General features: G+C 33.0%; 1 protein-coding gene, 1 long non-coding RNA gene and 1 pseudogene across 3 annotated transcripts in view; all 3 read left to right on the plus strand.

Moving 5' to 3' along the window:
- Positions 1–11,653, plus strand: part of LOC111693090 (cytochrome P450 4C1-like) — an 18,614-nt gene extending 6,961 nt beyond the window's left edge. The window contains exons 2-11 of the mRNA XM_023457228.1: positions 4,787–5,025; positions 7,750–7,941; positions 10,000–10,188; positions 10,250–10,319; positions 10,386–10,512; positions 10,651–10,830; positions 10,882–10,950; positions 11,000–11,165; positions 11,216–11,395; positions 11,458–11,653. Of these exons, the coding sequence (XP_023312996.1) occupies positions 4,787–5,025; positions 7,750–7,941; positions 10,000–10,188; positions 10,250–10,319; positions 10,386–10,512; positions 10,651–10,830; positions 10,882–10,950; positions 11,000–11,165; positions 11,216–11,395; positions 11,458–11,618 (1,573 nt within the window). The 3' untranslated portion in view covers positions 11,619–11,653. The remainder of the gene's footprint in view (positions 1–4,786; positions 5,026–7,749; positions 7,942–9,999; positions 10,189–10,249; positions 10,320–10,385; positions 10,513–10,650; positions 10,831–10,881; positions 10,951–10,999; positions 11,166–11,215; positions 11,396–11,457) is intronic.
- A 4,689-nt stretch (positions 11,654–16,342) lies between these two features.
- Positions 16,343–17,777, plus strand: LOC108906983. 2 transcript variants are annotated; one of them, XR_001964313.1, is made up of 4 exons: positions 16,343–16,520; positions 17,130–17,320; positions 17,371–17,526; positions 17,571–17,777. It is a non-coding gene; the product is annotated as an uncharacterized LOC108906983 (long non-coding RNA). The 2 variants fall into 2 exon arrangements; XR_001964312.1 differs by having other exon boundaries at positions 17,587–17,777.
- Positions 17,778–19,331: 1,554 nt separating this feature from the next.
- LOC108906356 lies at positions 19,332–22,448 on the plus strand (annotated as a pseudogene).
- The last annotated feature ends 813 nt before the right edge of the window (positions 22,449–23,261 follow it).

Raw genomic sequence — 23,261 nt, forward strand, 5'->3', positions numbered from 1 at the left:
ATTTGGAAATTTTCATAAAAATGTTATTTAAAAAATTTTATTTTGTCTCTCTGTATCTCGAAAACAAGAGGAGATAGACATAGAGTTCATAAGACAAAGAATTCTCATTTTTTGTCATACTATCACCCCCTTTATTTACGGAAGGTCTTTCTGAAACACCCTGTATATATTTTTCGTTTTATTCTTGTAATTGTAAATCTCTATATACTCAATTTAGCCAAATTAATATCGACAAAAGAATTAAACTATTTCAAAAAAGTATTTATGGTGTAAAAAAAATATGCACAAAAGTTTTGGGATTTTCTTTTAGAAAAATAGGAAAATTTTTGTAAAGAAAAATAACAAACGCGAATGAAAACTTGAAAGAGAAAAAAGGATTTTTATATCAAGTATAATATTAATTTATTTAGAAATAATGCATTATGCACTAAGATCGTATTAATCGCCTCAAAAATAACTTCATTTGTTTATAACTTTTAAATTTTTAAGCATAAAATAAGCAATATTATAATTATTTATTTGAAACAAATAATAATTTACATAATAATAATTAATAACCATTTATAAATATGAAATTTTTGGAGTGAAAAAATTAAATTTCATCACGTTTATTGATTTATTGATTTTTTAATAATTTGCGGACATTAAATCGTCGGACACTTATATCACTATTTTGTACAGTAAATTTAAAAGTGGAAAAAATGAAAATTAGATATGTGGTAATCGATTTTTCATACCCCGTGAAAATTCCGATTTCCAGCTGTCGGACTGAAAAAACGCGGCTTGAAATTTGTCGGACAACAATACTTTTTGACTGAATTAATTATTTACAATTAATTTTACTAAAAATTACCTATGTGGTAATTGATTTTCAATACCCTGTTATTTTGGCATGTTTCGACCGGTAGACACGTCAATGTCGGAAGAATTTCTGTCGGACAAATTTAAATCGGCATTTGCAACAAAATTTCCAGTTACTTAAGCTAAAAATAAAAGATGTGGTCTTGACTTTTCAAGACCCCCGGAAATTGCCATGTTTTTGGACTTTCCCGAGTGGAAAAGCGGAGGAATCGAGAAAAGTCGCAGAGGAAAAGTGTGGTAGACTCGTCAAAACGAAGCTCCTCAGAAGTTATAAAGTATGTGGTAATCAACTTTCTAGAGGGGGTCTGTACTGTGGACTATTAACTATACTTGTAATTTTCCTTATTTCGCATTTTAAGGAAAAAAGTTATTCTTCATAAAAAGTTTTGCTTGTCGTGAAAAGTCATCAGCCATACTCAGACTTTCAAAATAACATACAGGGTGGTTAGTAAATATGGAAACGTGAATTTGTGCCAAGAGTAAAGTATTAGCTTTTCGAGGGGAATTTAAAAATGTTACTGAAAGAAGTTGTTTCTAATGGTCATATTAGTCCAAACATGAAATTTAAACGTCGCATCTCAGTTTATATTTTTGCGAAAATTATGATTAAAATAATTTTATACATTCAACGAAAGCGCATAATTTATTGAATAATAACAAAACTTTTCTGTGTTGTATCCATAACAACATTCACTGATATTTATTTATAAAAAAAGTCAAGTCCTTGTCAGAGACCTTTTTAATAACGTTGACTCTAGATCTAGAACAACGAATCTATTTAGTTAAATGTTACGGTATATGTGAAATGACAGTACAAATATGCATTTGAACTTTTCAGTAGAGAAATTCTAGAGGTGTACCTACGTTTCAGTGAACTGTGTTCGATTTTAAAGTTCGATAATACTGAGGATGTAAGATATAAAAAAACAGAAACGGATTCATGATGAAAATAAAGCTATTGAATTGTTTGCATGGGCCATCTAGACTGGCTGTATCTAATTCCAATGCACGGGTAATCTGACCGCGTATACTTTGAACAGGTCCGGATTAAACAATATTTTTACACTTATTACAATTATTAATTTTTCAAGTTTGGAATTCAGAAAACAATATATTTTAATGTCTTGCTTATATTAAATAAACTTACAAAATAATTTAAATATATTTATTGTCCTTCAAGTAATGTTAGTTTATTTAATATTTTTCTTTTCGTAGATTTTACTGAAATAAATATTTTGACTTTACGATTTATGCTCACATCAATATACTTTTTATATACATATTATATGTTCATGCAAATTTTCAAATATGTTCACATTCAAAAGGTTTTTTATTACATGATACCCAATCCTGTTTTTTAAAAGCTTTCACCTAGCTGTACTTTATGTCAACATCCTTTGGGAATCAGTAAAAATTACAATATTAGATTCGAAAAATTGAAGCAAGTATAAAAATTTGGTAATTAATTATTTTATCAGAAAACTGTGATCTTTTAATAAAATTTTGCCAACCCCGCTTTTCCAGGGTGCTGAGCATGGATTTGAAATTAATTTTTTATTATTTTTTCGATCGCAAAAAATAATATCACACTAATTTTCAGTTCCCACAAATTTACGGGAATTTGAAAAATTTCATATAAATCGGAAACTTTTACCTAAAGTAAATAATTATTAAAAATACGTTACAATCATTTATTCATTATTTTATTAACAATTTAGAATAATATCACGTTTACTATTACACTATGCGTGGGAACAAAATTATAAAGTCAACCCTGGAATACTCTGACCTTAACCATGAAATGGCGTATATAGGTAATGGCTCAAATTTATGTTTTATACAGGGTGTCCCTGAAGAGGATGAACAACGCTTGACCACAGGTTCCTTGGATGAAAATAATACTTTAGCCTAACTTACATATATACAAAAGTGCACGCCTACTGAGATATAGCCTTCTAAATATAGAATAGATATCCCGTAACTTTTTTGTGTGTGCGCCAATGATGACAGAATTTATATTTTTAAGAATAAGTATTAATTTAGAAGATTTTTTTGCTCTTACAAAATTTTGATATCGTTTATGGATTTTGAGTAAAACTGGCATTTTTTATACATTAAATATAGACAAAAATTCCGCTTTGTAAAAAATAATTTATAACTGCAGCCTCAAAACGGGGAACAATAATGAAAAAACGTCACATTAAAAAAAATAACTACACATTTTTAGTATTGGTATTATCAATCAATAAAATAAAAATCAACACTAATATTTTAAATAAACAGTATCAATAATATAAGAAAGTCAACATTAACATTTTAAATAAACCTAAATTGATATTTGTAATAACATTAAAATAATATTATAGTAAATGCTCAAAGTTACTTCCTTGTTCTTAAACGCAAGCATTAGTTCTTCGAAAATGAAAATGAATTTTATCCAATAATTGTGCATTACATATCATAACACTAATTTCATGTTGTATTCTTTCCCATTATTAGTATAGTAACCTGTAATAACTGGTTATTTAATCTATTTTATTAACGGAACTTTTTGAAAGCCAACCTCTGCCGCTAAACGCTTTTTATTTACTTGAGGAATTTATTCGACCCTTTCCAAAATTTGTTCCTCCAGCTGAGTAGTTCCGGCCGTACATTATCCACGATTTAATGTTACAGTTAAAAGTTGTGACTGGAAATTCTTCGATTAGGAAAACTCAGCATATGTTCGAACAGTAGCACAATAATTTCCTTCACAATAACCCAAACCTACTAACACATCAGTTTGTCCAGCAAAAGTATAAATTGCGGTAAAAACAAAGTAAACTAAAATTAAATCACAGCTAGCTTGACACTGAACCTTTTAATTATTGTTATGAATTTGTTTCTTTGTTATATGGCACCTCGTACTAGACTATTCTATTTATCTTAAACTAATTTTATATTATTTAATGTGTAAAAAATTCCAATTTTAGTCGAAATCCATAGATGATATCAAAATTTTGTAAGAGGCAAAAAATCTTCTAAAATAGTGCTTATTTTTAAAAATACAAATTCTGTCGTCAGTGACGTACACACAAAAAAATTACGGGATAGCCAGTGGCGCACAGGCACTAGAAAGATAACATCCAGTATATGTATTATCGCCAAATTCTATATTTACATTGTCCTTATATAAAAAAATATGTATACCAAATTTGAAGTTTCTAAGAAAAACTAGGTTATCTGTTCTATATTTAGAAGGCTATATCTCAGTAGGCGTGCATTTTTGTATATGGGTAAGTTAGGCTAAATAGTCTTATTTTCATCCAAGGAACCTGTGGTCAAGCGTTGTCCATCCTCTTCAGGGACACCCTGTATATTGCTTATTTTATTTATCTAGAGAAGAGAATTTTTCGGCTCTCTTCACCAACTTGTTCACTTCTATTTATACCAAGTTTCCAGATACGACTGATGCTAGGCTGGGCTACCGACTAGGCTCCCAATTGCCTTCATCATAATCGCCCTATAATCCGTCTAGGTGGTCTATGGTTAAGTGATTTTTATTTCAAATGGTTATATTTATCTGAATTGGTGTTTTTTAGATGTATAAAATTATATTTTGGAATTTTAGCTTTCATATGTGTGACGTTAGGTGTATCATTGTTTTTGATTATGTACTCTCTGATAAGAAATTGTCAGGCACAATATTTGATTGATAATTCCCGTCTAGTTTATATTTAACTTTATTATACTTGTAATATTTGCGTCTCCTTTATTATCATTTTAATTTAGTAATCTCTCACATACTAAGAATTCCGATAATTTTTCTTTTACAATACAAAGTAATTCAATATTTATGCTCCATTTTGTTTGTACAATGCACTTTTAACTTATTATTTCCTTGTTAAACAGTTTTATTTCATTACAATATATTTCATAAAACCAGTTCGCTATTTCTGTGCCATGGAAGAAACTTTTCAACTGGTGTAAAGAAACAAAACTTCAAAGCAGGCACTTGGAAAACTCAGGAGATTCTGCTGGCAACCCTGGTCTGTATCCTATTGATCTGGTACTTGCATTTTCTGTGGAGCAGAAGGAAGCTCTACCATTGCTCCAGAAGACTGCCGGGACCATCTGTTCTGACTCTGTTAGAATGTTTTCTACGTTGCATAATAAATCCACACAGTAAGAAAAAAAAATAGTTTACATGGTGTATAAAAGAAAATTCTATAAAAATTAAACTAAAGCTTCCTTATGATATTTGTAATAGAAAACTCTTATACGAAAAAGTTCTATCTTCGCGTTTTTTTTTTTTTGTAAATTAAAGTTCATTTATTCAACGAAAACGAAGGCCGACCCTGTGTTATTTATTAAAAACTTTGTAAATGTTTTTATGCGACCCGAGATGCAACCCTATAATTTAAGTCGGTATAATCTAATACTAATAATACCAAAAGAAGGTTTAAGTTACATTGTCAAAAAATTTGTGTAGTCAACTAATTTTGTGTTTGTATTGAATTAATTACCTATTCACTTAATTATTAAATATTAAGTATCGTCCATCGACCCATCAGTGTTAAAAAGTGAAAGATTCCAGACAAAATTTTTTATTTTGTAATTCCACGATAGTGTAATTTCTATAAAGAAGTAAAAAATAAGAATAGCGTACCGATTACATTAAAAACTAGATTTGTATTTCTTACTCTGCTTAATTTTTTAATTTCTGCACAAACTAGTTTTACAATGAACCGAGAAAACAATGCATTTACTATTTCCGAGCTTGTCGATATGGTGTTAGTGTATGGTGCAGCCGGAGAAAATGCGCTCGCGGCGACTAGGTTGTACCGGAAACGATGGCCACAACGTCACCCCCCTCATATCGTACCATACATCGCATCTTTAGGCGCCAACTGTTGCACCCCTGTTATCTGCAACCAGTTCAACAGATTTTGCCCTCGGATTGTGATCAACGAATGCGTTTTTGCAGATGGTTTTTACGGCAATGTGCCAATCAAATTGACTTTCTTGCTCATGTTTGTGTAACAGATGAGGCGACATTTACCCGTGATGAAGAAAATATCCATAATATGCACATATCGGCCGATGGATGAAAATCCTCACGCGATTAGGGTAACTCATTTCCAACATCTGTTCTCGGTAAACGCTTGGGCTGGCATAATAGTCGATGTACTTGTGGGTAGGCATTTCTTTAAAGGACTACTAAAATGGACGAACATATACTGACTTTTTGGAGAACCGGTTGCCTGAATTATTGGACAATGTGGCATTAAGTTCGGGTACGCATGTTTTATCTTCAAGATGGGGCTCCTCCATACAGTACTCGAGAAGTATGTAACGACACGTTTGAATGAAATGTTTCTTCAGCGATGGATAGGACGCTTTGGTCCTGTATCGTGACCATCTCGGTCACCCGATCTAACTCCAATGGACTTTTATCTTTGGAGTCACTTGAATTCATTTGTTTACAATACTACAGTTAGGGGAATACCTGGAATTTGGGAAAATATTCGCCAAAATTGGGTGGGTGTATGCCATGCCTGTATCCGGGATCAATTTCAACATTTTCTCTAGAAATGGTATCTAAGTTTTATTTCATTTTGTTCCACATTTTAATGGAGTTTGTTTAGTGCACGCAGTTGGCAGCTACAGATGCTTACGGATGTGGTTTTGTTTGCGAACTCTTGCAGTAACAACACATTTAAGATAGTAATTACTATTAATTATTATAATAAGAAAGTAGCAATTTTTTTTAAATATATATTTTTCTTAGTTTGAACTTTTGCATTGAAAAATTCCCCAAAAATTGAGAAGTAAAAGCAACGTAGACCAGGGTCGATAATTTTTGAAACCAAAAAAATTATAGTAGGATGAAACCCATTGGAAAAGAAACAGAATATAACAGAAATGGAAGGAACAATAATTTACGGGCGATCTGAGGTCGGGAGGGGGTAGGGGGTGAGTTTTTAAGGGTAAAAAACGGTTTCTCTTGATTTCCAGAAAAACTACAAGTCTTATGGAAAAAAGTTAAATGACAAAGTTGTAGGTAATAAAAAGATCTACAAGTTTTGTATTTGCACTTTTTTCACATAACCTCAAAATTTATGTGAAAAATTCAAATAACCAAGTTTTTGGTTTTTTATTTTTATCTTTTACAAAAAAATTTTTTTTTCACGAAATTTGGTGAAAACTTACCTATTTATGTCCCAAACACGCTGTAATTTTTTTGATTTGAAATATTTATTTTTTCACCTTATTTTTACTTAATATCGAAAAAGCACCCTAATTTTCAATCGAAAATTCTCACGTCAAAATATCTGCTTTTTTAAAAACGTCGGTGGGCTTTTTCTTCGTTGAAATCTCTACTTTCTGATGGTGTAAAAAAATATATACATTACTATGGTAAGTTTTCTCAGGAAATGCAAAGAAACGAAAGAAGATTCTACAACTTTCTCAAAATATTGTAGATGTCTTATTAAATATTAACTTTATTAACTTATTTGGTTGTTAATTATAATAGTATATTTCGACTTGTAATTTTTTTGTTTATCAATGTAACATGGAATCTTACGTTTTTCGAGTAATTAGTGTAAATTTTAATAAATAGCTCAAAATTGTACATAATGATTAGAAACAAATTTTCGGATTCTAGTTCGTTTCTTTGCATTTCCTGAGAAAACTTACCATAGTAATGTATATATTTTTTTACACCATCAGCGAAAATATTTTGATCCATAACTTTAATTTACAAAAAAAAAACCGCAAAAATAGAACTTTTTCAGGTAAGACTTTTCTATTACAAATGTCTTTAGGAAATTGTAGTTTAATTTTTTATAGATTATACACGCCACACCCTGTATAACAAACTCTCTATGTCACCGTTATTTCTAGGTTTATTCCCCTTCGCAATGAAGTTGTGCGACGAATATTCAGGCATATTTCGAGTCTGGTTCGGCCCTAGGTTGTTCCTTGTTACAAGTGAACCTAAACACTACGAAATACTGCTAGCGCATTGTTTGAGCAAGGACAAATGGTATAACTTCGGTGAACAAGCCGTAGGTCATGGGCTGTTCAATGCTCCCTGTAAGTACCTCTTCATCGGTACCTCAGAGACGTGTTTTGAGGCACACCTTGTACTTATTATTATTTGTGCAGATTTGGGGAAAATATAAAATTTTCAAAATACCAACAACATTTTAAGTTTCCTCACTGAGAAGGGTTTGAAAACACCATTTGTGTTAACAAGCTTCTAATAATGTCAAACGTCAACTTATTTGCTTTCAAAGCCTTCTCAGTCAGAAAACTTAAATATCGTTGGTATTTTGAAAATTTCATATTTCCCGCAAATCTATACAAAAAATAATGCGACAATTTGTAGAAAAACATAATTTATTCATAAAATCTCATTAATATAGTTAACATAATAACCGGAATATAAATATAATGTATAAAGTTGAATGATATGTACGATAAACATGAATGCATGGGGAACCGCGGAATGGTGCACGTGCATATCATATGCTCTGCACCCGTCGCATCGATATCCAGAAGATCATAAAGTACCGGTAATAAAAGTGTCGCATACCTGCATTTCATTTCCAAAGTTTACGCAAATACGCGGCTACCGTACCTTTAAGAAGCCATTTGTTTTTATTGGTTGTAACGTTATTTATTGTTTATCCACGTGGACTAATAACTCTTTGGGATAATTGTTTACAAAACCCAAGTACACTAAAAAAGATGCATCCAGCTAATAGAAGCAAGTAGGATATTTACAACGGACGAATGTTCGATAATACTTAGTCTGGTTGTCGGAGATTATGAAATAAAATTTAATATATAAAATTCCTTAAATTTAATATTTACAATTAATGTTAAAGTTAATTAATTTAAGACTATTATAAACTACTAGTACGATGAAATCTAAACTAAGGATGGTGAGAATTTAATTAAATTTAAACTAATGAGAAAAAATTTACAAAATTTGAGGATCTGTGTAATAATTAATTCAAAATCTTTCAACTATGTAAAAAATTAAATTTACATATCAAAATGGTTAACAATAATTTACTAAAAAAAAATAGATACAAAAGATAATTCGAAAACAATCAGATCGTATAGTAGATATCGAAATTTCAAGCAAAATTAAAATAAAAACACCCTGTGTAATAGAAAAATAGGAATTAGTTTTTTATCTGACCTTTTCGAAATGGTGTGTATGAAAATGTGGTATAATAAAAAGATATGAAGGTAGAATATGTAAGATAAAATTTTGCTACAGCTTGAATTAGAAAAACCAGAAAGATAAGATAAAATACGTTTAGTGCAGTTTACATCCCAGACATTTATATGACTACAAAAAAGGCTAAATTTGGTGGTCACAAGGACTGATGAAGTAAGCTGCCTTTATTATACAAGAACGATAAAAGAAACAAATCTCAATCGATTCCTTGGAATCGTGAGCCAACCATTTCCGATCCAGACTATGTAATTTTCCAGGGGCCCAGAGAAAGCTCTGTCAGTCTGCGAAGAAATCTGAAAGTTCAATAACCCCTTGTGCAGTCGTCCAAATCAGGCGATGTCCCGATCAAATAAACGTCACTAAACGAAGAGATAAGCAAGCCAAGCCACCTCGTGGTTATGATTCGCCACGTGCCTTTGACCAAAATGGAGGTCAAAGTGGACGTAAATTAAATAACCAAAATTACAAGCGTTAGCAAAATATTGAAAAGCAAGGCAAATACAAAATAGTTAATTAAAAGGAAAGAAACCACATTTACATACCAGTTTGAAAATTTGCAGTATTTATCCACGATAAAAATGGATGGGTGTCGCGAAATACGATCCGCTCGGTTCGACGATAGATTTCAGAAGAAGAAAAAAATCGGATAATTTGAAAAAAGTGCCTGTAGAAAGTTCAAACCGTTTTAAGATATCTCGAAAAGGAAACGAGGAAAGAGCAGTCGGTTTAATAAAAACCTTGACTCTTGACAAACCCCTTGTAGCTCGAAAACGGCAACAGATAGGGAGATGCGGTTTGTGCCATTGTTATTTTCTCGAACAAAGAGCTCTGGATTCGCAGTAACCCTTGAAAACCGTCGAATTTGAACCACCCGGTACTAACCAATATTCCCTTTGTAGTAAAAACGTGGAAGAAGCATAGGAAGATCATAATGCCGACTTTTAACCAGAAAATCCTAGATGGGTTCGTGGAGATCTTCTCTGAGCAGTCGCAAATTTTGGTGGAGCAAATGGAAAAGTTTGCGGGAAAAGGGGAATTCGATGTCTTCGAAGAATTGATAACGAAGTGCACAGTTGACATTATCTGTGGTGGGCATGATATTTGTAAGGAAAATTTATATTTGTTAATATTATTATTTTTTTTTTTCAGAAACTGCTATGGGGGTGAAGGTCAGCAATCAGACAACTGATGATAGGCCTGTTTCGAAATGGATCGACAGGTAAAGGCTTGTAATTTCAACTTTGTTATTGTTCTATAACATATTTCGACATTTACGACATTCTAGGGTGTTGGAAAACATGTTTGTTCGAATGTTTGTGTTTCATTACCATTTCGACGCCATTTTCAATCTGGCAGCCAGGTCGAAGGGCGATCGAGCTGCTCTAAAAAATTTCCATGATTTTTCTGGTTCGGTGAGCATCACACTTTTAATAAATTTTGCACAACTTATTGCATGTCCTTAATAACCTAAATGTTATAGATTATACGAAGGGGTGATAAGCTACTATTTAGAGGTATTGAAGAACAAGGTCACATATTTTCGTTTGTAGGTGATCAAGGAGAAGAAACAATTGCTCGACAAAGCCAGAAAGCAACGCAAAGACTCTGAAGATTTTGTCGAAGAACGCAAGGGGAAAGTATTTTTAGATTATTTATTGGAAATTACTGCCGATGGGAACCAGTTCACTGAGCAAGAATTGAGAGATGAGGTTAACACTTTCGTAATAACTGTAAGTAGCTGATGATTTGTTGATATAAGAAACTACTACATCTTTTCTCAGGGTTCCGACACAACAGCGTCGACAATTGCGTTCGTTCTGATCATGCTCGGACTTCACAAAGAACTGCAGGTAAGCTATAAAACTTCTGAGCATTTCTTATATACCTTATCCGTTCAAGGAAAAAGTGTATGAAGAAATTATTGAAGTGGTAGGTCCAAAAAGGACTGTGGAAAAGGATGATCTGCCCAAACTCTGTCACATGGACAGATTCATTAAAGAAACCCTCAGGCTATTCCCGGTGGCAGGTTTTATTGCCAGGGCCACTGAAGAAGAAGTCGATCTCGGTAACAACGTAAAATTGCTGAAATTCTTTAATAACGCCAAAACTTTTCAGGGGACCAAGTGATTCCAGGAGGAGTTTCGGTGGTTTTTATGATTCTCAGCACCCACACCAACAAAAGATTCTGGCCAGATCCGTTCAAGTTCGATCCGGACCGATTTCTACCGGAAGAAGTCGAGAAAAGACACCCTTGCGCCTATATACCCTTTTCCTACGGTCGTAGGAACTGCATAGGTATGTAAGCATACCTTGAGGTACACTAATAATGATATTAAAATAATGTGGCCTTGTTTTAGGAATGAAGTACGCCATGATGTCCATGAAGACACTTCTGGCGACGGTGATGAGGAAATTCAAGTTCGACACGTCCTATAAGAGTGTCAAGGAGATCGAGTTGAAGTTTAATACCGTAATGAGACCTAAAGATGGATATAAGCTGTCTCTGGAGCCAAGATAATTCATTGCTATATAATAAACTTTATTATCAAGGTCGAGGGGTTTATTTTTCAAGTTAATGGTTTAGTTGTAAGAGCACGTGATTTGAATGTGGCAAAATGGCAAAATTCACCCAAATCTAAAATATATTATACCTGAAATATTTATTTTGCTTTTAATATTCTTATAAAAATATTTAAAAAAAAACAACTTTCGCTAGCAATAAAATTTTTTAAAGAATTGAATATAACAGTTCTTTTAAATACTACAAAATGTAAAAGTAATGTTGATATTGTAACATTCAATAATATTCTAGACACAATTTACGCAATAACTGTAACCAGTAATTTTAAGACAATATTTTATATGTCGACCTCTTCTGAGCACGATAAATAGAACACTGATCATTTTTTTCAAAGAAATAATTGACTTTTGTTTTTAAAAACGTAAAAAGACCTTCTTACTTTTCAAAATATCGAAAGCAGAATGAAATTACATTAACTTTCACAGACTTTTGCTTACACCATATTTGAGAGGGCGGAAAAAAATAAGTTGATTTTGAAAAAAAGTGTCCCGGTAGCTGCTTTCCAAGTGCAACAATCCATTTAAGTCAGAATTTTGAGAAGGTGAGCGCAGCATGGGCAATATGACGTCACAGTGCTTTCCTCTCCTGGTTACAGCTCTGCCGCGCTGATCTCGCTGTCTTTAACGCACGCTTATTTGGTAATTTCTTTGTCGAATTCAATAAAAAAAATTCGGCGTATAAAGGAAGTCTTCTATTTTATAACGAGCCCAAGTTCATTACAATACCTAAGTATACTAAATAGAACAGCCAGAATACCGTTGTTAAGAAAAAAAATTATCTCGGCTCCTGTTGGTCGGATCGAGACGCCTTTTTTTAAATTCATGTTTTTTAAAGCACTATTTGATGTAATTGGTTTGAAATATATACAGGGTGTATCTAAATAACACCGAAAAAATTCAAGGGGCGATTCTCCGATGAAAATTAATAGGGGTCTTTGGTATAAAATTTTTTGAAAAAACCCTCCCCTGAAAAGTTACGCCCCTCCTAAAATTACAAAAAAAAATTGTTTTTCTTTTTTATCTTCCACGTACATCAAGCTAAAGAAACCAAACTTGGTGAACATTATCTGTCAATAAAACTACACTTTTTGAATTTTTTTCAACCCTGAACTATTTTTGTAAGGGGTTGAAATAATCAACCCCTATGACATTTTTTCTTATAATTTTTTTTTCGATAAAATTTTTTCCTTTTAAAAAATATGTCTAAAAAACCCCATTCATTTACTAACTTTTTGATCTCTTCAAGTTTCTTCGAAAAGTTAAGGATTTATGACAAAAAAAAAAAAATGTATTGTAATGTATTTTTAAAAAGATGAGCTGTTTAACGCGAGTGTATTTTGCCGAAAGATCTAGTGGCCTGTTCTTTACAATGGAATCCGTAGAAACAAATGTCAATGTCATTTATTGTTACTGTTTCTTACTATTTCACAAGTTTCATGATTTTGTGTAGAAAATATTAGTTAATAAACCGAAAATATGGTTAACTATTCGAATTTAGAAATGGCAGATATGCATTTTACATATGGGTATGCTAACGGTAATGCATTGGAAGCGCAAAGACTTTATGCTGAACAGTACCCAGAGCGTAGATTACCCCACCATACTACGTTCACAAATATTCACCAACGCTTGCGGGAACTTGGAAAATTTGAAAAGAGAAGTCATGACTGTGGCCGTAGCCGAGAAGTTAGAACTGAAGCTGTCGATGAAGCCGTACTTAATTTAATTGAGGAATCCCCAGAAACTAGTACCAGGAAAATAGCTCGTGTCCTAAATGTAAGCCATTCGGTAGTTTTTAGAATTTTAAAAGAACAACAGTTATATCCCTATCATCTCCAACGGGTGCAGTCGTTACTGATTCGAGATTTTTTACCACGTGTGGTTTTTTGTCAATGGCTTATTAATATGATCGGCCAAGCGCCGCAGTTCTTAAGAAATATTTTATTTACTGACGAGGCGAATTTCTCAAGAGACTGTATTAGAAATTTTCGTAACAATCATATTTGGGCTGAGGAAAATCCTCATGACTTTTTTGAAGGAAATCATCAGTATCAATTTTCATTAAATGTGTGGCTCGGAATTATCGACGATCATTTAATTGGTCCCTATTTTCTTCCACGACGATTAGATGGTGACTCATATTGTCATCTTCTCGAAGAATTACCTATTATTCTTGAAGAAGTTCCCATTCAAATTAGGCAACGTTTATGGTTTATGCACGACGGTGCACCAGCCCACTTTAGTATACGTGCAAGACGTCACTTGGATGAGGTGTATGCCAATCGATGGATAGGTCGAGGAGGATATGTAAATTGGCCAGCCCGCTCCCCTGACCTTAATCCTTTGGATTTTTGCATATGGGGATATCTGAAATCTTTGATCTACTCAAGGCCAGTTGAAGATATCAATGATTTGCGAAACCGCATTGTAGCAGGGTGTGAAACGATAAAAAATTCACCAGGAATATTTGAACGCATACGCAATTCTATGAGAACAAGAGTAGATGCTTGTATTGAAGCTGAAGGCAATCATTTTCAACATTTTTTGTAGATTGTATTGTCAATATCCGACAGATTTTTATTTTTTGTTACTGTTATAACATTATTCATCATTTGTTCACTTTTAGTCTAAGTTCCAAACTTCTTAGCCTAGTAGAATCATAGGTCAACTATTTGGTTGAGTGTTTTTTAATAAAATGTTATTTAATATGACAATAAATGACATTGACATTTGTTTCTACGGATTCCATTGTAAAGAACAGGCCACTAGATCTTTCGGCAAAATACACTCGCGTTAAACAGCTCATCTTTTTAAAAATACATTACAATACATTTATTTTTTTTTGTCATAAATCCTTAACTTTTCGAAGAAACTTGAAGAGATCAAAAAGTTAGTAAATGAATGGGGTTTTTTAGACATATTTTTTAAAAGGAAAAAATTTTATCGAAAAAAAAATTATAAGAAAAAATGTCATAGGGGTTGATTATTTCAACCCCTTACAAAAATAGTTCAGGGTTGAAAAAAATTCAAAAAGTGTAGTTTTATTGACAGATAATGTTCACCAAGTTTGGTTTCTTTAGCTTGATGTACGTGGAAGATAAAAAAGAAAAACAATTTTTTTTTGTAATTTTAGGAGGGGCGTAACTTTTCAGGGAAGGGTTTTTTCAAAAAATTTTATACCAAAGACCCCTATTAATTTTCATCGGAGAATCGCCCCTTGAATTTTTTCGGTGTTATTTAGATACACCCTGTATATTAAAAAACCGCCGAGATAAGGACCCTAGTTACCGTTTTTTTTGTTTTTTTTTGTTATTAACTTACTTACTTTGCATCTTAAAAATATGAAATTAACGCAAATGTGAGACAATGTAATTACCTTTCGCTCCGTTTTTCCTGAATTTCGATATCTTCACTTGGGCAGAAGTTATACGCGCTCGCATTTTCGACTTTATAATTTTGCAGTAGGCCGCCATTTTGAAATTGGCGGTCCGGACTGCGGGTATTTATTGGGCACCCCAACACTTATCTTTTCCTGTAGTTTCATCCAATTTCAGTCAAATTCCTTCTATTTATTTAATGGTGAAAATTTTGCACTTTTTTTTTTCACCGCTAATTTTGCAATGTAAAAAAAAATTACGAGCTTTCGCAAAAACCTGCCCTTTGAAAAAAAAACCTAATGCGCCAGGACTATTAAATAAACATGTATCAAATATCAAATAAATATAAATAAACTCATCATGAAAATGTAATTACTGAAAAATTCATTGTTGCAAGTCAATTTTTATTTTTTTTCTTGCATATTTGAGCATGTTTTTGAACTGCGGCTACAGATTCTTTTATTTCACCAAAAAGTATATGTGAAAACGAAAAAATAATCATCGGCCGAATTCTTTATGATGATCAAATAAGAAGATACTTACTTATGTTGCTATTTATCACTTTCTATTGATTGCTAAAAGACATCCTTGTGCATATATACCCTTCTTATACGGCCCTAGGAACTGTCTAGGTATGTAAGAATACCTTGAGGCACACAAAACGGTGATTTTAAGTCAGATATGCCTTTGCAGGGATGAAATACGCTATGATGTCCATGAAGACACTTCTGACGACGGTTCTGAGAAAATACAAAGTCGGCACGTCCTAGAGGAGTGTCCAGGATATCAAGTTGATGGCTCATGTACTCCTGAGACCGAGAGATGGATACAAGGTGTCTTTAGAGTTCAGATAATTATATGTTTATACTTGTATGATTACAGTAAAATAATCTTTAATTTCAAGGCAAATTGGAAGTAATTTTTTTGTTAATACTAAAGGTAGTTTTTATGCAAATGTGCGAACAATGTGGGAAATATGAAAATGTATCATAAATTTGTTTTATGCTATATGCGTTTTATGATTTCCGCTCATCTGGATTTGCTGGTTTACATTTCTTTTGTTATTACAATTAAGATCTTGAGAGATTGTTATGTAAAAAAAAAATTACGAAGATTTCTAGCGAACTTTTAATTTTTAACAAAAGGTTTAGAAATTTACTTAAAAAGTGTTGTTTTATCAATCCGTATATTTGTTAATATTAACATTAACATTGACACATATTAATTAATATTCTAATATAGTCTTCTGACCCTCCTTCCTGGGCACGCCACTGCTACAATGTAATATTTTGGATATGCATCGCATTAAAGAAAATTAAACGCTAAAAATGCGACTGTCCTAATATCCAAGAAACACACTTGTTTTGCCACTCCAAGTAGTCTGATGTAATAAAAAGTTAAACGATTACCGATCGATATATTTACGCCATTTTGCGATTGTAACAAGGACTGATACGGTTGGGGTAAGTACAGGTTTTTATCTTTCAACACAGCAATGAAAAAAAAACTGAGTTTAAATATACACATATTCACTAGTACATGCATTGTTTTCTCGGTTCATTGTAAAACTAGTTTGTGCACAAACTAAAAAATTAAGCAAAGTAAGAAATAATAATCTCGTTTTTAATGCAATCGGCAGACTATTCTTATTTTTTACTTCTTTATAAAAATTACACTGTCACTATAGTGGAATTAGAAAATAAAAACTTTTGTCTGGAATCTTTCACTTTTTAACACTGATGGGTCGATGGATGATGCTTAATATTTAATAATTAAGTGAATAATGAAGTCAATACAAATACAAAATCAGTTAACTGCACAAATTTTTTGACAATGTATCCTAACCTTTTTTTTAGTATTAGTTGTATTAGATTATACCGACTTAAATTATAAGGTTGCATCTCGGGTCGCATAAAAACATTTCTTAAGTTTTTAATAAGTAACACAGTTTCGGCCTTCATTTTCGTTGAATGAATTTTAATTTACAAAAAAAAAACGCGAAGATAGAACTTTTTCATATAAGACTTTTCTATTACAAATATTATCAGGAAGCTGTAGTTTAATTTTTATAGATTATACACGCCACACCCTGTTCAAGGAAAAATTGTATGAAGAAATTATTGAAGTGATAGGTCCAAGTAGGGCAGTGGAAAAGGATGATCTGCATAAACTCCAGTACATAGAGAGATTCGTTAAAGAAACCCTTAGGCTATTCCCATTACAAGTTTTCTTCTCAGAGCCATATACAAAGATGTCGATCTCGGTAAGAACTTAAAATTGCTGGGATTCTTCGATAATGCCAACACTTTTCAGGGGACCAAGTGATTCCAAGAGAAGATTCCCACACCAAAGAAAGATTCTGGCCAGATCCGTTTAAATTCGATCCAGACAGATTTGTGTCCGAAGAAGTCGAGAAAAGACACCCTTGCGCCTATCTGCCCTTCTCCTACGGTCCTAGGAATTGCATAGGTATGTAAGCATACCTTGAGGTATACCAATAATGATATAAAAAGAATGGTTTTGTTTTAGGAGTGCTATGATGGCCATGAAGACGCTTCTGGCGACGGTGACTAGAAAATTCAAGTTCGACACTTCCTACAAGAGTGTCGAGTTGAAGGTTAACATCGTAATGAGTTAAGACAATTCATTGCTATAATACTCTTAAAAATTTTGAATATTTCATTGTCGATGTCAAGGTGTACGCAATAAAACTAGTTTTAAACAAGCATGTATCTAAATATCAAATAGATAAAATCATCATCAAAACGTAATTAACTACTTTTATTTTGGAATAATTTAGTATAACATTCCGAAAACGAGTTTTTCATATAGCAAATTAGGTACGAACCTAGTTTTTTCGTCCTAATAAATATTGGTATATACGCAGCCTAAAATAATATTTATCTGCTGGCGCATCATCATAAGAGATACATTGCAGTGTTGTATTTTACTGGTATTCCAAAATACAACCCCCGCTATATTTTCGGGTGCGGTCTACTAATAATATCCAAAGCCTTAAATGGTTTTGTAACTGCCAGTTATATACATACAGGGTGTCACGCTTAAATGTGATAAAAGCCTGTAGCTATGTTTTTTGACCGATTTCAACATTTTTTTTTTTTTAGAATGTGGTATAAAAATACTCTATCTAACTGTAATGCTTCTGTTTTTATTAATGCAATTCACGGTCAACTAGGACGCGTTTTTTTGACGTCAAAACAGCTAACTGGTATTAACGATTTTTTTTCCAAAAAACCGATTACGTATTCTCATTCAGCATCTCTTAAAGTGTCTTATCACTAAGTTTCATCGAATTCGATACATCTTCAGACGAGCACTAGTTGGCTGTGTATTGTATTAATAAAAAAGCAGCAGTATCACAGTCAGTTTTTTTACCCTACATTTCATAAAAAATTTATTCTTAATATATTTTTATTAAATTAATATCAAATAATTTTTTTTTTATGTACATTATAAATGAATACGTGTGTGTATGTATATTATTAATATACTTACTCAAATCAGTTCACAAGTGCAGTGCAGTGATTTGCAGTTTTTTTGAGTCCTTCGTTTTTTAGATTTGTAAGCTAAAAGGGCTCAGGAAAGGCAGCTTAGTTTTGAGCTTCTAACGGTGATAACTCAGTCAAATTTTGTCGTACAAAAATTAAAAAAAAGCAAATTGTTCAGTAAAAAAAAGCCTACAATCTCTTATTCTATAATTTTTTTATAACTTTGTTAGTTTTTGAAATATTTTGAAAAAAAAAAGTTTTTTAAAAATTTAAAAATTTTATTCCAAAGTAAATGATTTTTTTTTTAATTTAGGCTTCCAAATCGTTCAAATTCCCAGGATCTACTGTTAATGCATAAATAAAGTAAATTGCAGAAGGAATACGTTTAATTTTTTTCCGTCAAGTCATTAATTTTAATACCGATTTATTTTTTCTCAAAAATCAAGACAATCATTTTATTTTAATTGTAACTTCATTAGTTTTCAGGCTAACGACTTCTATCACCACTCATTTTAAAGGTCTTTTCAAGAACTTTAATAGGTATTATATAAGTTTTCCTCGAAAAACCTTTAATTTTTCCGCTACAGGACGTTGAACGTTTCGATTATAGCTATCTTCGAAATTGACTTCAACTTCTGGGAGTCATAACTCGGGTTCTATACCATCTACAAAAATTAAAAAAAGCAATCTCTTTGCTATTTAATTGGTAGCCAAAATGCTACAGTGACTGGACTAATAATATTCTGCTCACTTGATGTTATTTTATATCTAGGAAAAAATGCTGGTGGCCTTGATCTGTATCCTATTGACCTGGTTCTTGCATTTTCTATGGAGCAGAAGGAAGCTCTACCATTGCTCCAGAAAATTACCGGGGCCATTTGCTCTGCCTTTGATAGGATGTGCTTTACGTTTCATGACAAATCCTCATAGTAAGAAAAAAATAGTTTACGTTATATAAAATTAGCGTCTTTAACAAACTCCCTGTGTTATTACCTTTGCTTCTAGATATATTCCCCGTCCTAATGAAGACGTGCAACGAGTATCCAGGCATATTTCGAGTCTGGTTCGGCCCCAGATTGTTCCTTGTTACATGTGAACCTAAACACCACGAAATACTGCTACCGCATTGTTTAAGCAAGGAGAAGTGGTACTGTTTCGCCGAACCAGCTGTAGGTCACGGACTGGTCACTGCTCCGCGTAAGTAGCCCTTCATCAGTCCCAAAGGCGTGCATTGAGGTACACCTTGTAGCTAACCAATCCTTTCTTTGTAGTGGAAAAGTGGAAGAAGCATAGGAAGATCATAATGCCGACTTTCAACCAGAAAATCCTAGATGGGTTCGTGGAGATCTTCTCTGAGCAGTCCCAAATATTGGTGGGGCAAATGGAGAAGTTTGCAGGAAAAGGGGAATTCGATGTCTTCGAAGTCATAGCGATGTGCACAGTTGACACCATTTGTGGTAGGCACGTGATTTACCAGGGAAAATTGTACTCTATGGGTGCATGGGTATAAGAGGGGATGATAAGCTATTATTCTGAGGTGTTGAAAGACAAAGACCTACGTTTTTGTTTGAAGGTGATTCAAGAAAAGAAACGACTGCTCGACAAAGCCAGGACACAACACAAAGACGCTGAAGATTTTGTTGAAGAACGGAAGAGGAAAGTATTCTTGGATTATTTAATGGAAATTGCTACTGATGGGAACCAGTTCACTGAACAGGAATTGAGAGATGAGGTTGATACTTTTATAATAACTGTAAGTAAGCTGATGAGTTCCCACAGGTTGGTATAAAAAACTATCACCCCTTTCCTTAGGGTTCCGACACAACAGCATCTTCAATTTCATTCGCTCTTCGGACTTCACAAAGAGCTCCAGGTAAGTTAAAAAACTGTAGGAATTTCTAATTTACTTTATATATTGTCGAAGGAAAAGGCATATGAAGAAATAATGGGAGTGGTAGGTCCAAATAGACCTGTTGAAAAGGAAGACCTGCCCAAACTCCAGTACATAGACAGATTCCTTAAAGAAACCCTCAGGCTATTTCCCGTGACAAGTTTTATTCTCAGGGCAATCGACGAAGATGTCGATCTCGGTAACAAGTTAAAATTATTATTAAATGAGATTCTTGAATAATGTCAAAACTTTTCAGGAGATCACGAAAGATTCTGGCCAGATCCGTTCAAGTTCGATCCAGACCGATTTCTGCCCGAAGAAGTCGAGAAAAGGCAACTTGCGCCTATTTGCCTTTCTCCTATGGTCCCAGGAACTGTATAGGTGTGTAAGGACACCTTGAAGTGCACCAAACGATAATTATGGATTTGTTATAGGACTCAAGTACGCTATGATGGTCATGAAAACGCTTCTGGCAACAGTATTGCGAAAATTCAAGGTCAGCATTTCCTACAGGAGCGTCCAGGATATTGAATTGAAGGTTAATATGGTCATGAGGCCCACACATGGATACAAACTGTCCTTAGAATTAAGATAGTCTTGTTTTCATGTTTGCATTGTCGTAATATAATAAACTTGGTTGTTGATTGAATTAAAATTTTGTGAGGCAGCATTTTCCAGTTGTTGATTTGAAGGCGCTGTTAATTTTAGTGTTAATGTCAAAATTGATAGCTGATAACGTGAATGACTATGAAATAACTTTGCTGAAGCAGTGATTGTTTACGGTGGTGAGAAACTTCAAAGTCGGCATGTCCTACAAGTATGTCAAAGATGTTGAATTGAAGGTTAATATGGTCATGAGACCTAAACATGGAAACAAAGTGTCTTTAAAGTTAAGATAGTTTGTTGTTATAAAATAAATTTAATTGAAGCTTTTACCAAATAAATAAAATCATCATTGTACCAAATACAAAGTTTCAAAAGGTAATTAACTTACTTTATATTGGAAATAATTTAGTACATCATTGTGATAACGCTTTTTTCAAATAACAAATTATGTACGCACCAAATTTTGTTATTATAAATAAGTATTAAATTATTATAATTAGGTACTTATGCATTGTTGTAGTCTGTATTATTACTTCCAAAAAAAATGGTGTTATTGAATTTATATTCCATTTCATTAAGATTATTATTACGGATAATTGTTTAATTAAATTTTGAAGAGATGATTTAAATAATTTATATCATTATCTTCTAACCTTGGTTGAAGTTTATGAATACTGTTTTTTGATGATTCAGTAAATATTAATTACCCTTAAATCAAGTTGAAAATAGGTTAACCCTAGTATCAGCAATCGAAGTAGGTATGTCATCCTTCACATTTAAAAGAGTATCATCGTCGTTTATAAAAACCAGAAATAATAAAGGCCCCAAAATAGATCCTTATGGTACACCCTGCGAAATGCTCCATTTACCCGATTGCGTCGAATTTATCTGTACTAGTTGCAAGTGGCTCGTCAAATATTGTCACCTAACTTTCCATGATCCACCAAACCAAACTTCTTGGACTTAAGTCCATAAAATTGCCAATGTATTTTTTATCACAGTTCACTTAATATAATCGTTTGAAATTTGTGATTTTTGGAATTATTCTAAGAATACACACCAATGAGAAATATTGACTGGAACCCTTCAATTTCGATCTTGATCGATACCTACCAGAACAGGTCGCCAAAAGACACCCCTCCACCTATTTATCCTTCTCTTACGTCTCTAGGAATTGCATAGCTACGTCAGGCACGTTAAACTATGCTTATGTCCTTGTTAAAGGTTTCAAATACGCTATGATGTCTATGAAAACGCTTCTGGCGACGCTGTTGAGAAAATTCAAGGTCACCACGTCTTATAAGAGTGTCCAAGATATCGAGCTGAAGACTAAATTGGTAGTAACACCCAAAAATGGACACATGGTGTCTCTAGAGCGAAGATGAACACTTTTTTTATTTATTATCATTTATTTACATTCATTTATTTCTGTAAAAATGAAACATTAAATATCTATAACTTTATTTGGCTTCTGCTGAGACAATTTTTCTTCTTGTACGAAAAATTCGCAACAGCAACACCTCAAATAGTTACAGTCTGGTTTGAAACAGTTGAACCTACAACTTGGAATTACGTCGCAGCCTCCTAGTTTCTAAAACACACAGAAGCGGTATCACTTCAAATGTCAACATTTTGTAGCAGCCTCTCCCGCTACATTTGTGTGAGGCGGGGGCGATCTACTAAGACTTCCCAAATTTTGAAACTCACCAGTCAACAGAAAACTCTTACATAGACTGAGTGGTTCCTCTTGCAACATAAGATGCTTGTAGCAGACTGCCTCATCGAACAATTGGGGCAGGCGCAGCAGCAGTTGAAGTATGTACAGTGGACGCAATCGCCGGAGAAAGGGCAGAACATTCTGTAGAGGGCGCAGCGCACAAGAATAACAACTAGAATTTGATCAAAATTAATTAGTCTTGAAGTGGTACATACTGTTGTTTTGTTCATGCTAATAAATATAGTACAAAAACAATATTTAACCGAACTTTTTGTAGGGATTAACCTCAAAAGAAAGTCAGTTCGTAAGAACGAAACATGTATTCCCAAGATACTATACTTATATAAAGCAAGTACGATTTTGTTTGAAAAAATACTGATTCATCAATTAACTGACTGACTAATTACAACTAAAAACAGTTATTTATTACCTAATATTAAGGCCGCTAGGTAGAATAGAATCCCGAAAAGCACCAATTCCG

This window comes from Anoplophora glabripennis, unplaced genomic scaffold (assembly GCF_000390285.2).
Source record: "Anoplophora glabripennis isolate ALB-LARVAE unplaced genomic scaffold, Agla_2.0 scaffold59, whole genome shotgun sequence".
In the NCBI taxonomy this organism is placed as follows: Eukaryota; Metazoa; Arthropoda; class Insecta; order Coleoptera; family Cerambycidae; genus Anoplophora; species Anoplophora glabripennis.